This window comes from Rhopilema esculentum, chromosome 11 (genome assembly GCF_057945365.1).
Source record: "Rhopilema esculentum isolate cy_ngs chromosome 11, ASM5794536v1, whole genome shotgun sequence".
Taxonomy (NCBI): Eukaryota; Metazoa; Cnidaria; class Scyphozoa; order Rhizostomeae; family Rhizostomatidae; genus Rhopilema; species Rhopilema esculentum.
Window position 1 is genome coordinate 3,390,555 of NC_142825.1, and position 13,908 is coordinate 3,404,462.

The following is a 13,908-nucleotide window of genomic DNA, read 5'->3' on the forward strand; positions in this document are numbered from 1 at the left end:
TAATGTCTTGGTCGGTAAATTTTACTACTTACGACCCTCCATCCCCTAGTCTTGAAGGTCAAGCTACGCCATTGGACACAATAGCTCTTCTTTATGGCAGTTCAAAATTACCATCTCTGGGAATTGAAACTAATCTTAACAAAATTTGTTAGAAAAGGAAACTACATATCAGGGTCACATCTTAGGTAGCCTGCGTCACGGAAGTTTTTGGTCTGTGACGCAGGCTATATCTTATGAAGTCGCGTCAAGTCTAAAGCAAGTTCCACATGAAGTGATCTGAAATCTGACTGTGATTTGGCGTTAAATGTATCCAATAAAAATATCTGGGTTGGTACGAGAGAGAAACAAAGAGACAGAGAGCTATCATAATATTGTTGGTAGATGTACATTGCAACCTCTAAGTAAGATAATTACCCAAGGAGAAAAAAATTACAGATGCGTTAGTGAGCAATTAATTTATGTGTTATTCATAACGGCCAATGATTTGCTATAGGTCACTGAAATGGCCTGGCAAACACTAGGGCAAATCATTCACGAAAATGAACATAGACTGAACGTAAAGAAGGTTCATATATTCAGGCAATAATAATTTACCAAGACTACGTAATAATGTGAATTTACAGACGCAACATTGTTACTTCATAACATCCAGCAGCTGTATTGGTAATCTCTTAATTGATTTTATCCACACAACAGTTTCATGGTTTAAATGTATTCGTAAACAAGGTTGGGATCTTACAAGGGAAATGTTGAAGAAAACATTTCAATACATAAAGGAATTAAAAAGGGGGGAATTCTCAAACTCGCATACAAACATGCCTGCAAATTGAACGGCAGTAAACAGTATGATTATAGAGCAAGCATATAATACTGGAAAAACTTACTATAGGGTATATACAGAGACACGTGGGACCAGAATATTATCAGCAGTATATAGGTTTCTGCTTTAGAGGGGGATGGGGAGAACGTATACAAACCTTTGACAGAAAGAAAGAAATCTGGGGTACAATTATTTGCCAATTTGTTGTAGAATTCGGAATTGGCACGGGGTCCGCTAATCGTGAGAACCATTTTGATAAATTGTTGGTGATGCCACCATTAAGTAATACTTGCGACGACTAATACGATTTTCAGCTTGTAGTAACACTTTGTATAAGATTCGATAATCCGGGCATTTCGCATTAGTAAATAAAAACCACAAATATTTCGAGAGTTTATTTCTATTGGATTTCAACCCACCCACCTACTCTTTTTCACAGTATAGTAAAACCTTGATAAAGCCAACACATTTGAAGTAGATTTATTGTCCGTTAAAGACAGGATTCCATGATCTGGCGGTTGTTTACAAAGACTGCTATAAAGAATATATGTCCGTTTTTGACGATGCGTCCGCTCATAGAGGTTTTACTGCACCGATCATATTTTGGTGTTTTACATCTATCTTATTCGAAGGTAAAATGAAAAAAACAACGCTGTAACCAAATCTGTAAAAAAAACTAAAAAATACCCCTGATTCAAATATGAACACTACTATAAAATTTTCAATATACAACCATGATTTATAACGCAACCTTTTCGTGAGTAGAGGGGGGGGGGGCGCTTTGTGGTGCAGACCCTAAATGAAAATGAAGTTTTTTTCTTTGGTTGCTTTGAAAGCTAAGGCCCTAACTCAACCTGACGGACGCGGTCTGACTTCAGCTAAATACTTAAAGATGTTAAATAATCTTTTCATTTGTAATCAAAACCTAGCATGATATTGCCTGTTAAAAATTAAATAATTTTCTAATTTAGCCAACATTATTCGCATTTTTGTGCCTGATTCGTTTACTTTGAAGATAAATCTTCCTTCTGCTCTTTTTTCGGAGGAGATAATTCTCTTGTAGGGCTGGACACGTGACTTCCATCACTTCTGACGTCACTATGTTCTCTTTCAGTGTCGCTGAATAGCGGGTTGATGACCTTCATGTCCCCAGGCTGCGGAAAATGATACAGAAATAGAGAAGAAAGTTCACTGGAAAAATGAAAGGTACCTTACGTACTGTGGCTATGATTTTGTTTATAAAGTGCTGTACGAAGAAAATGCAATGACGTTTTCATAGGGACCATAAAATATATTTAATATAGGCATTTGGCCAAGATGGCTTCTTTCCTCATCTAAATAATAACGAAACATTAATAAGGTTACAGCCCCAACACTTTTTTACACAAAAATATCCATAAACTTTAGGAAAATATAATTCTCATTGCAAAACAGAAACGTGAATACAAGCACTTCAGTCGAAACTAAACTCAAGATGGTGTTTGATTTGGTGATAAAAAAAATAAGACTCGTACCGGTGCAAGTCCAGGGCATTCATAAACCGTGTTGTCACTTTCCTCTTCTGAACTGTCACTGTCATCAACAACGCTTGCTTTTTTATCGGTACCAGACCTGACAAGAAAAAGACATTTAAATGAAACAGCTCGAGAACAGGGCAATTTTATTTGATTCTGTGATCATTAAGTGATTCTGTGATCGTGATAGAACCATTACCTCTCACATGCATTGCAATCCACTGACAGCCTATTCCTGGCCCTAGGTCAACTTTAGGTCCTCATTCAGTCTAGCCGTATTGGCGAGTCCGAATATGGAGTGAAACCGGTGTACAGCCGACTGTGTGAAGTATCAATAATTATCTGTACTTTCTACAAGAATCACTAGCTATGTGGCTGACAATGTGATAAAAATCTCCTTGACAAAAGGCAAACAAAAGCAATTTCTAGAAAGCGACAAACAACATCATCTCGCGAGAAATCAAGGCAATGTATTATTGATTCAGGCCGGGACAAGTACACTCACTTCTCCATTGCAGCCAGTTGCTTCTTGGTGTGCATGTAATGAAATACTTCGGCACTTTTTGCTAATTTCTCATCATTTGTCTGGAAATGGCAGGAAAAAATAATGAATAACAAGTCACTAAGGCCTACTGTGTGTCTAAATAACAGCAAAATCAATACAAATTGCTGTACTTTTTCCAGATGCTTCATTTGAAAAATAGCAAAAAGAGACAACATGTTTCATGAAAAGCCTTTCATAACATTGAAGTAATCCAACAGCGTGTAGGGAGAAAAATGTCTTCTGTATAATGCCCAGCATCATGGTGGTTTATCAATTCACAATAAACTTACCAGTTCTGGCTTTCTGTTCTTCTTTTTTTTCTTCACATACTTTTTTGTATCTTCTTCCGGGACGTCTTCTTGCTCGTTTCGCAATCTGAATGAAAAGCAACAGAAGCTTGAAAACAAGAAGGAGTATTTTCTAAACAAACCGTGTTTGCTTGGCATGACAGTTTTGTTCTGTCGGGCGCACTCGAACGTGAATTACAACAGAAAAAGTCTTCAGGCAAAACACAATCACATCTCTGCTCGATAAAATTCTCTAATCAAAGAGTCGCTCAACCTGCTGTACAATGAACTGGCTAGTTCGAGTGTACTGTCAACACAAGAAACAGGTGGCTATGCAAGCAGGATTCAAAAGGTTTTGTCAGTTCTTCTGATTCTGTTAACGCAGCCGAGATTTTGTTGCAGCTTCCCACAGGATTTTAATGCAACAAGCTCTGGTTGCTAGTGATCGTAAAATCAAGGATCCACTGCATTTTGTTGTGTAAAAAACCGGATGGAATATTGCGCGGCGTTTCAACTTTTATTAGGTTGGTCGGCCAATAAAAGGTATTGACAAAATTGCACAGTAAATTCAGATACAAAGACAGATTTTTGAAGTCAAGGGACACAATAAACAGTTTCTTATTTTAGCTTCGACCATATGAAGCTGTGTCTCAAAGGTCGAGCTGGGACTCCTTATGAAACAGATGTCTTGCCAAACATTGTCATTTACTGAGACATCTTGAGCACCAGTAAATCGAGCTTTAAACTAGCCGTAATCTAGGGAACCACTAATCGCAATGCTGAAATTGTGTAGAGCTTTCCCTAGAAGGCAAACGCAATCAAACTGCTTCTGGTTCAGGTTTCAGTGGCAGTTGTTTCTTGGCAGTTGCCTGCAAACCCCCTGTTACAACGTGAAGATGTGAGAATGGTTCCGCGGTTAGGGTCGCAGACTACAGGCTCAAAGGTCTGGGGTTTGAGTTCCTGCTAGGACTAAACTTTCACTTAGAGTGGTGAGGGTCGCCAGCTTTCTGTAATTCCAGGCATAGGAATCACAAAGTGTGGTTACATCGAGTGGAAGGACCAGGACATTTATCAATAAGCAGATCTTTTCAGTGTCCTAAAAATACTTTTGGAAGCTGGGCAAAAAAAAAAATATCAAATCCTGTCACAAGATGTAGTGAATGCAGTATTCGGAGCGAATCCCCCACACAAAGGGTGCAACGGGGTTTTGTTAAAAAAAGCAATAGTTCATTTGTTCTTCCTTCTATTTTCGATCTCTTTGGTGACATAATAAAAATAACGAGTTTATAAGCATCCCTCCACAGTGTTCCCAGGTTTGTGTTTTGAAGAATCGGTCTTTGCGAAGTCGAGGGTAATAACATATATACCGTAATCGTTCGAATAAGGACCCGGGAGCTTATTTAATTTTTCTGCTTTTAAGGGGGGCGCTTATTCGAGATGGGCGCTTATTTGAGATGGGCGCTTATTCGAAAGGGGCGCTTATAAAATATTCCTTTAAAAAGGGGATTGAAAATCAGCTCTCCTTTTCAAATTATACACGTAAATACCCGATAAACAATTAATTGTTAGTACTCTACAAAATATCAAGATTGCTGGACGCCATTGATTGGAGAGAAACTCAATTGTAAACCAGACCCGAGAGATGAAGCGTTAACTTTTGACAAGTATGCTTTAGGTGTTTACAAAAGGACAGATGGTAACGATGCTCTAGTTGGACATGTACCGATTGAAATTTCACAACTTTTAAATTATTTTCTAACAACTAGAGATGATGAAGACTACTTGGAGGCATCAGTTCTCGGAAAAAGAAAAAAGAGAAATCGGCTTGGTCGTACCAGCCAAATACAAAGCAACAACCAAAGACAAACGATTTGCTTACATTATGCGAGAGAAGTTAGAGGAGAAGAAGATACTTAATATTGATATAGTGCATGGTGAAATTAAGAAGTTTCCTGATAAGAAAAACAAAAAAGAATAACAATTGTCAAAGAAAAAGTGTTATTCTTTCATTTTCAAGGTCTTCCCTTCTCTCCATGCGAGATATAGAATTTTTCAATCGATTTTTTCCGCGAATTTCGAAAATTCGAATAAGCGCCCACCCTAGAACAAGGGGGCGCTTATTTGAGAGGGGCGCTTATTTGAGAGGGGCGCTTATTCGGACGATTACAGTACTGTTTTATGTTTTTCTTTTTGATATTATTGCAATCCGATGAAAAAAGAGGGCCTTGAATCAGGCGAATCTCAAACATTGTTTAGTACAATAGTTAAAGGAACAGAAAATCGTGACAAACTTACCTGTACCAGCAGTATCCAGCTAAAATGAGTCCTGCTACACCAGCTACACTGCACGCAGCAACGACCACTAATAAAAAAAGAAGTTAATTACAAGGTTGGAAAATGGAAAAATTGTTATGTAATTGTACAATGATACAAAAAGGAAATAATGTTTGCAAAGTAAGTCATTCGATGTCTCAGCTAAACAGGGTGAAGAAAGAAATATAGAAAGAAAGGAAGATAGAAAGAAAGAAAAAAAGATAGATAGATAGATAGAAAGATAGAAAGAAGATAAGGAGCTTTTTCGAACGACGATAAGATACACAGGGTGACAAAGCAATCGCTTTTTGCATGTGACACTTAGCGAACCGGGCACTGATTGGTTTGGGGCTTGATACTTAACCTAACTAAGTAAAGGCATGTATGGAATTCATTGAACAAGCTCCAAAAATCTTCGTTTATCAAATTTAATAAGTAACACCCTCTACGAGGGCAATTTGTCGTTTTTGTCAACGTTTTTTGTTTCATTATTTCACAATGACTCTTAGAACTGCAAGAGTCAGACAGCATCGGGGAATAACCCTTGAAGGGACTATGTCAAGAAAAACAAGCATTATTTCTAAATAACCCTTCAGACTTGACATTTCTAAATCCTATCGACTGAAACACATTGAGCTGTAGTTGAACAAAAAGTACACTAGGATCGCAACATAATGAATTACGATGACAAAACATTCAAAATGACATCTTTCAAAATAGTAGCAATATTGATGAAGCCTGGACTCATTATTGCCGGCCTAGAAAAATAGTTCTTTCAACTTGTAAATAGAACACCCATATGGTTGACACCCTTATGAAATTCTTTACTGCCTTTATGACATCGAGAAAGCTTTGGTTTAGGCCATGATCAATTCTGCGCACGCCAATGTTGTTTCTGGTCTCCGGTTTTCTTTTTAAGAAAGGATTATGGAATGCCATTGAATTCCTTATTAGCACTTTTAAGTTGAAGTCAGTAGCTCAAACTGGCCTGGCTTTAGTTCTGAGAGACCAATTTATATTGGAAGAGAACGTCTGAGAGAGCATTGTCACACAATAAAAATACTTACTTCCGAAACTGAAAACGTTTGCCAAAAACTCGTCCAGTAACAGCAAAGTGATCCGAAATACATTGAAACTCTCCTTGTCATTCATTTCTTCAATAACAATTTCACCTGTTTGTCTTAGTTCAGAACAATTCTTATTTGCAATTCGTATGTCATTTTCTCAAGCAGCAGAACTCGACGCCCAATGGAAGATTAACAATATTTGTTATACAGTGCTCACAAAGCGAATCAACTTCATCAATTTGAAATTAAAGTACTTCTCAAAAGGCTACATGTGCAGGGATCTTTCCATTATATCATAGCTTCTGTTGACTGACAAATAGTAAATATTGCGATTACTTCAAATAACGAAGAATAGAGCCGAAAATCTGCGAAAAGAGCTCACAAAAGGATCCAAAAAGATTGAGCGCTCTGCCTTTAACAAAAGACTACCTGTTAACAATATTATGATTGAGAAAATCTTCAATGTTTCGTCGACATCATGTGTTGCTATGACAATGCCGCGCATGCTACAACTTTTCAGAAGTGCAAATTTTTATGCTCATCGAAGAATACCGGTTATTGCATGGAAACCATACCTTAGATTCCTTAGCTGGCGTTCACTGAAAACCCCAGCTACATAAAGGTTGACATTAAAGCCTTCATTTCAGAATACAGGGCATACCAGAAACATTTTATAAGCTTTCATTTCAGAAAGCAGGGCATACCAGAAACATTTCATATGCACACTGCTACTAGACTGACAGCCATTAAACCATCAAAGATCGCAAAAGCACAAGAAGATGTTGAGGTTTATACCGAATCATAGATCAACACAGAAACGGCGGTGCAGCGAGGGTTTTTGGGGGATGATAAGGGCTAGAAACGAGATCCCTCTGCCTTCAAGCCACAGTGCCGCTGATCAGAAATAAAGACGCTCAGAGGTTAATATTGCGTTGCTACATCTCTAGACAAAGATCATGGGCAGATGCGAAATCTGACAGATGTTATTCTGAGAAATTCTCGACTGGTGCATATGCAAACATAAAGCAGATGATGAAAACAGTCAACAGCAAAGCAAATTGAACAAGTCAACTTGACGCTTGCTTTCCACATGGAAAACATGCTAATAGCCTCAAAAAAGACGAATATTCGCTGTTTTCCAGTCTACTTGGTGCCAAAATTTTATAGTTAGTTAAAACCGCAAATGGAGCTATTCTAGGCTCACCGTAGATAAATTGCCAACAACGCGCATGAGCTGTTTGTCGCAGATGGTATTCAAATCTAAAATTGTTCCTGCTTATGTGACTACTGTAGATCAGAGTGTGGGCGCAAAACCAAATTAATTCCCAGTTACTGTCAACAGGTTGTATGTCGCTGCAACTTGATGAAGAGTTTAGATATATACTACATAGGAACTATATTATATAGGTAAAAGAATTCAGTTTCTCACATTAGGACCTGGATGTTGAGTTTTGCACCCCCAGCAATTTATTTGCTGTCCCTTATTTATTTAAATTACTAAATGAATAATTGGCAATGGAGTTATCATTTTGAAAAAGGAAAGACGGCCACTTTTTTGAATAGGGGAGGAAAAACAAGCAAAACAGAGGAATTGAAGACTAAAAGTAAAATTAGAGAACATAAGATAATCTTTTGGTGGTACAAAACTTGTAAATGGCTTTGAAAAAAGCAAACATTTAGTAAACTGAAGCTTTTTGTCTGACACTCTTCAGAGTTTAAAACGTCAGAACATAGATCGGAAACTCTACGCTAGGAAAGTTTTCTGATTGGCCTATTTCGATACACAACTGGGGATATAAATTTCCTAGCGTAGAGTTTTTGATCTATGTTCTGACGTTTTAAACTCTGAAGAGTGTCAGACCAAAAGTTTTAGTTTACTAGAACATAAGATATAAATTAAATAATAACTGATGCAGGGAATGAAATTAAGTGTCCTATTGGACTTTATCATAGATTATACACTTTATTTTACTTTTACAAACAGGTGATTTTCAAAGTCTTAATAATTTTCAAAGAGAGTTTTTTAGATCTATATAGAGCTTTGTATAAAGGTATAGGGGCCCAATGAATCTGTTGTTTACAACATACCATACAGCATTAAAAAAATGACCAATAGATCCCTTTTTAAGCTTTGGCTTGCTGTTTTTTATATTGGTTGCAATATATTGCGAAGGAGACAGAAAACCTCCAATTGGGTCCAGGGCTCCGGGACACATGGTGAGATGGTCTTACCATATTTGGCATTTCCGGCATCTCTTCGCATTATGCTTTCCCGTCGCCAGTATTGATTAGAGTTAGATGCACGAGGCATGGAGAGAGGTTCTCTCTCTTGAGTATAAATAATTACTTATAATCATCATATATAAATCTTCTTGTTAGAAAGCATTTGTCTCTCTGTGGTACGGACCTATGTCCCGCCCAAGTCACAACACAATATTAAGAATTAAAATTATGCTTGAGTCATTAGTTTTAAACTTCCATGTTATCTGTGGTATTAGTAAGAATTACATATACTAGGCTTGATTTTTGTTTTGTTATGATTTGCTCAAGAATGGCCATTTGAGGAGAGCCATAGCCCCCTGCTCCTTCCAAGCTCTCCTCACATGCTTAAGGGGACCTGGCTCAATCTAAACAATTCAGAAAAGTGAAATCATCTTGTGCTTGGAACCAGTTATTTGTTGTCTTTATTTCTGTTTATATATTCATATATACACCAAATTGTTCTTCTTTCAATCACAAAAGTTTACAAATAGAAACAATAACAGAAAAGGATGCTTTACTAAAATTTGAAGAAGCAACAAATAGAGACAAATGAAATTTAGGCTTATAATACACTCACCAATGAATAATGCTTTATCCAGCTTTTTTGTGTTCTTTTTGCTTGATATCTTTTGGGGTGGAGGTACAGGTGGTGGCTTAGTTGCTGAATTATTAACTGATGAGCTCTGTCCTGGGTCATCAGACTCTTCTCCTTTATTATCTACCATGTCGTTGTGTTTCCTGCTATCAGTGTAACTTAACGATTCACTAGCTTCATCTAAAGTTGCATGCACTTTTGTTGTTTTCTCAATTTCATCTTTTCTGTTTGCAGTATTTTCTTTCGCTTCATAATTTTCATCTTTCCTTGTTTCATCCTTGCTACTTTTTATATCTGTTCTCAGCGAATCTTTTTTATTTGCCTTTTTCTTTGATTTCACCTTCTTTTTCTTGCTTAAATTTATGTAATCCTTGCGCTAAAACAGAAATTCAAAACGTTTGTTAGAACACAAAGAACTAATTTTAAAAATGATTGGAATGGTGAATGATTTAGAATATAATTGTCAACATATTTATATTGAAATAAGAAAGCAGATTAAAATCTAAAAAAAATGAAAACACCTTTTTAATTGAAATTTTATCTTCTGCCGACACCCCTTGTGCATTTTTTTGTTTATCATTTGCTATATGATTTGGGCTATTTCTATCATTTATTTCTTGCTTCAATCTTTCAATTCTTTTAGAATTTCTTCTGCCCTTTGCTCTGTCTCGTCTGCCAAGTTCATCATTTTCCTCAGCATCTGAACTCCTTCTGCCATTGGAGTCTTCATCATCATAATCATCAGACTCATCATCGTCATCCTCTGGACCTAGATACCTTTCCTGGTTATAATGGAATGAATCTCTCAAGCGCAAGGCATCTTCATATGCTTGTTCTCTTGCTTTGATGTAATCAAGGTAGCTTGATGACTCCCTATCTCTGTTTGGCCAATCATCTGCAAAAACAAAATAAAAACATCTGGCAAAAATGACTTGAGTTTGGATTAAATCCAGTTAGCAAGAAGGTTATTAAAAATCGTCTATTAATTCAAATTCATGGATAGGCTAAATGATAGGCTTCCACTAAGAATAATAGGCTTCTTTACATAGCATGTTTACTTTGAAGTTGGCCCTGTGCCCATTGCAACTAGTTAAAAACTGCTTTTATGAATGTTTGCCTTGTGCCCATTGCCTATCCCTCAGCACCCGCCAAAAATTACAATTAAAAGGAATCTTAACATGAAACAAAATCAAACAACAAACATTTAAAGCGCAGGATGAATATCTAATAAATTCCATTTGAACAATTCTCTGGTTTTCCTCTCGGATTTATCAGATTTTTGTTTGTATGTATTTCAACAATTTTGGAACTACAGGTAACAATTTTGGTAAGATAAAGTGCTTATAAAGATAGTAAAATGATTAGGGTTTTTCACTTAAGTAGAACCTCTATATTCTATGCAAAGAAAGAAATTGCTAATGGATACTTGAATACATATATGACAAACAACAGACTGAAATTTATTATTGATAACTTGAAAGGAAAAATGAGATGTTTGGATGTCACAGCTGCCGTAATAAATGCTCTCCTACAAAAAATTGCAGAAAAATCTAGGATCCACCATGCTTTTTATTATATTAATTCTGAACATTAAATCTAAAAACAGAATCTATTTATCAAAATCTTATGCTCTTTCTAAGAGAACAACAAGACTGAATCTGTGACCCACAAATGTGAGCAGGTGATGAAGTGAACATCTGTCAAAAATTGATAATTTTCATTAATAATTGATGAAGATGAGAAACTATTAGTCCTAGAATCAGTTCCTTTACAGCCATATAATTCAACATCAAGTTATCAATATTTCAGAAAAATATGCTCTGTTCTTGAAATTTCAAGTTCTTGGAGAAATGTCTTGGTTTGACTTACAATATCTTTAAACCTGCAGATTTCCTATAAAAAATAACATGCAGTTTGTAATTTCAGCATGCTTTTGTGCAACAAAAATAAATGTGCCAAAAAGTTGACAAGCTGTTTTCATATCTTTTCTGGAAATTGCCCTATCCTTGATTAAGCAAAAGTCTTGAGGCTCACTTCAGTTCAGTATTACAACACAAAAGATAACCAACAAGCTGGTTCAGAATTGAGGATAGCCAGTCTAATTTGCTCATTGTGCATCAATGTAAATAATGTTGCTTGTCAGCAGCAAGCAAATAGATAAAAAGTATGTGCCAAACAACTATCTCTTTGGTTTGTACCAAGCAACTGGGGTGAGGATTTTTGTTACGTACTCCTGGAGAAAAACAACAAGCTTTTTCTTTCAAAAATTGAGAAACAATAAAGATAAAATGGGGAGCAAAGCTATAATCTAGGAGAATGTGTGCAGTATCCTGGAAATGCAGCTGCTTCGCCTGTGTGCAATAACCAAAGGTTTGTGGCAGATCACACTTAAATTGGCCGGCAGTTACAGGGATATTCCGAGAAATATTTCCAAACTACTTAGCATATCACATTCAGAGTCCCTATTGTGCAGGATGGTACATTTGGCCGTGTAACAAATCATTAAATCTTTGAAGGAATGCAGCACCGGGAGAAAAACAATCCTCAGCTGAAATCTTACAGGTCTGGAATAAAATCTAAACTTTCAACTATTTGCTTCCATTATAATAACCCAGAGTTTTTCAAAAACCAATAACTTGAATTCCACGTACGAAAACAATCTGATACCCATGGAAGCCTTGGGTCAACATATTCCATACTGATCACAAATCAAATTCCGGCGGAAGAGTCTAACTATAGCTAACAAGTCTTTCATTCCTTATACTTCGTTACTTTTAAATCATGAGAACGAAATAGCTCATGCAATCGATAAAAGACAAATAAATCAAAGCCACTGAGATCAAAAGACAGCATCGATGGGCGGCTAGGCCAGTATAACGAAGTGGGAACTCACCTTCGTTGAACGGAATACAGCCACTCAAAACACAAGACAATAATATTGTGAACACGAGCAACAATTTATCCATCCCAATGAAATATTGTCTTGGCCATAGAGAGCAATGCTAGCGATAAACTTAATGATTTTCCTCTTTACATATTAGCAGAGCAACTTGCAGTTTTGATGTGATAAAATAGTCATACCACGTGACCTTGTCAGTTGCATTGATTGGCTCTTCAAGGGAGCAGATGGTTCTTTGAGAAACAACAGCAAGTGAAAGAGGAAGAAGTTTCTCATAGTAACGAATACACCCATTCAATGTTCAAGGAAGGGATCGTGGGGTTTTCCGTACTCTGACAATCAATCTTGGCTGTGAAACCGATTGAGATAATTGAGCTATTGAATTCTGTCCTGATTACCTTGACATGTGTCGAATGCTTCTTGTCATCAAAGAACGATTCATATTCAGGCATATGGCTCAGAACAAGACAATGTAAAATAAATGTTAATCAAATTCTTCAATATAAAAACTTATATATTAGTTATTTCTAATCACCCAGTTTCCTGAAACATAATTTTGCTTTCTGGTTTTAAAGGGGAGTTTCTATCAGAATGGGGGTGACCCGAGGCTTCTGATAACCCACCACACATTCCGTGACACCACGTTGACACAAATGCCAGGATGCCTATTTCGCTGGCATCCTAGGCGTGCACCCATTTGCAATCCTGAATCAATAGTAATACGTCAAAATTAGTTCATTTGCAAGACAAATGGGCGGCTATCAAGCAAAATAGCTCATAAATTTTAGACATCGAGAAGAAGCACATGGGAGTCGTGTCTTTGTCGTGGAGCGATTTCAGACCGCAGGACCATCATCGCACTATAAACGTGCAATTAAAGTTTGGTAATGAGTTTAGACGAAAGTTCACCAGGAGAAAACTATTTTAGGCATACTTTTACAATCACTAACATTTAAAAGGCCCACGTTGTCTGCCCTATGCCAATTGGGTTCCATTTCACTTTGTGGCTAGCTCTTCTGTGTTCTTGCAATCTGATGCTGTTTTATTCTTTGTTTGATGTTGGTGTTGGTGGTATACTAATAAACAAAACCAACAAAAACAGTATAATCTTGTATATGTACAGATCTTTGGGGAAAGCAAGTATTTATGCCGAAGTTCTTAGTCTAAGTTAGATCAGGAAGATAAAAAAGGTTGACATTGAGGTGAAATGCTTGCCAAAATCAATAGGACCTGGGTGGAGCACTCAAGAAGTATCAGTCAATTATATTTCAAATTCACGCCTATAGAAATCCCCTCCTCCCCCAAGCAATGTAAGAAATGCACCTGAATTATCCTAGTTTCTAAACTAAAGTACAGGCTATTTTCGAGTAGTGTATTTCGGTATTGTTTCATAGTGTATTTCATTTAGAGCATAATCAAAATGCTGTTTGTTCCATGAATGTTGGGAGTGCATGATAAACAGCTGCAAGCTGTCATTTGTATTTTCATTGTATCGTTATTTAAGGTGCTTGCTAATTTAGTTTTTTCTAGACCCCTAATGGCATTGAAATTAAATACTATATTAGTTTTTAACGAGAAATAAGTTATCCCTACAATATATAAAGTTT

General features: G+C 36.7%; 1 protein-coding gene across 1 annotated transcript; it reads right to left on the reverse strand.

The window, feature by feature from the left end:
• Positions 1 to 361: 361 nt before the first annotated feature.
• LOC135693116 (uncharacterized) lies at positions 362 to 12,493 on the reverse strand. The gene is made up of 8 exons (XM_065211502.2): positions 12,296 to 12,493; positions 9,924 to 10,297; positions 9,385 to 9,778; positions 5,461 to 5,527; positions 3,169 to 3,253; positions 2,840 to 2,919; positions 2,335 to 2,431; positions 362 to 1,974 (listed from the first exon to the last, which is right to left on the reverse strand). The coding sequence occupies exons 1-8, from the start codon at positions 12,366 to 12,368 to the stop codon at positions 1,825 to 1,827; spliced, it is 1,320 nt and encodes a 439-aa protein (XP_065067574.2). The 5' UTR covers positions 12,369 to 12,493; the 3' UTR covers positions 362 to 1,824.
• Between the last annotated feature and the right edge of the window lie 1,415 nt (positions 12,494 to 13,908).

Excerpts from the sequence above, each read along its gene's own strand:
- LOC135693116 (XM_065211502.2), bottom strand. The coding sequence starts at position 12,368 with ATGGATAAATTGTTGCTCGTGTTCACAATATTATTGTCTTGTGTTTTG. Across the intron at positions 3,254-5,460 it reads GCTGGATACTGCTGGTACAG|ATTGCGAAACGAGCAAGAAG; the intron begins GTAAGTTTGTCA and ends CTTTTCATTCAG. Across the intron at positions 2,920-3,168 it reads AGAACAGAAAGCCAGAACTG|ACAAATGATGAGAAATTAGC; the intron begins GTAAGTTTATTG and ends TGCCATTTCCAG.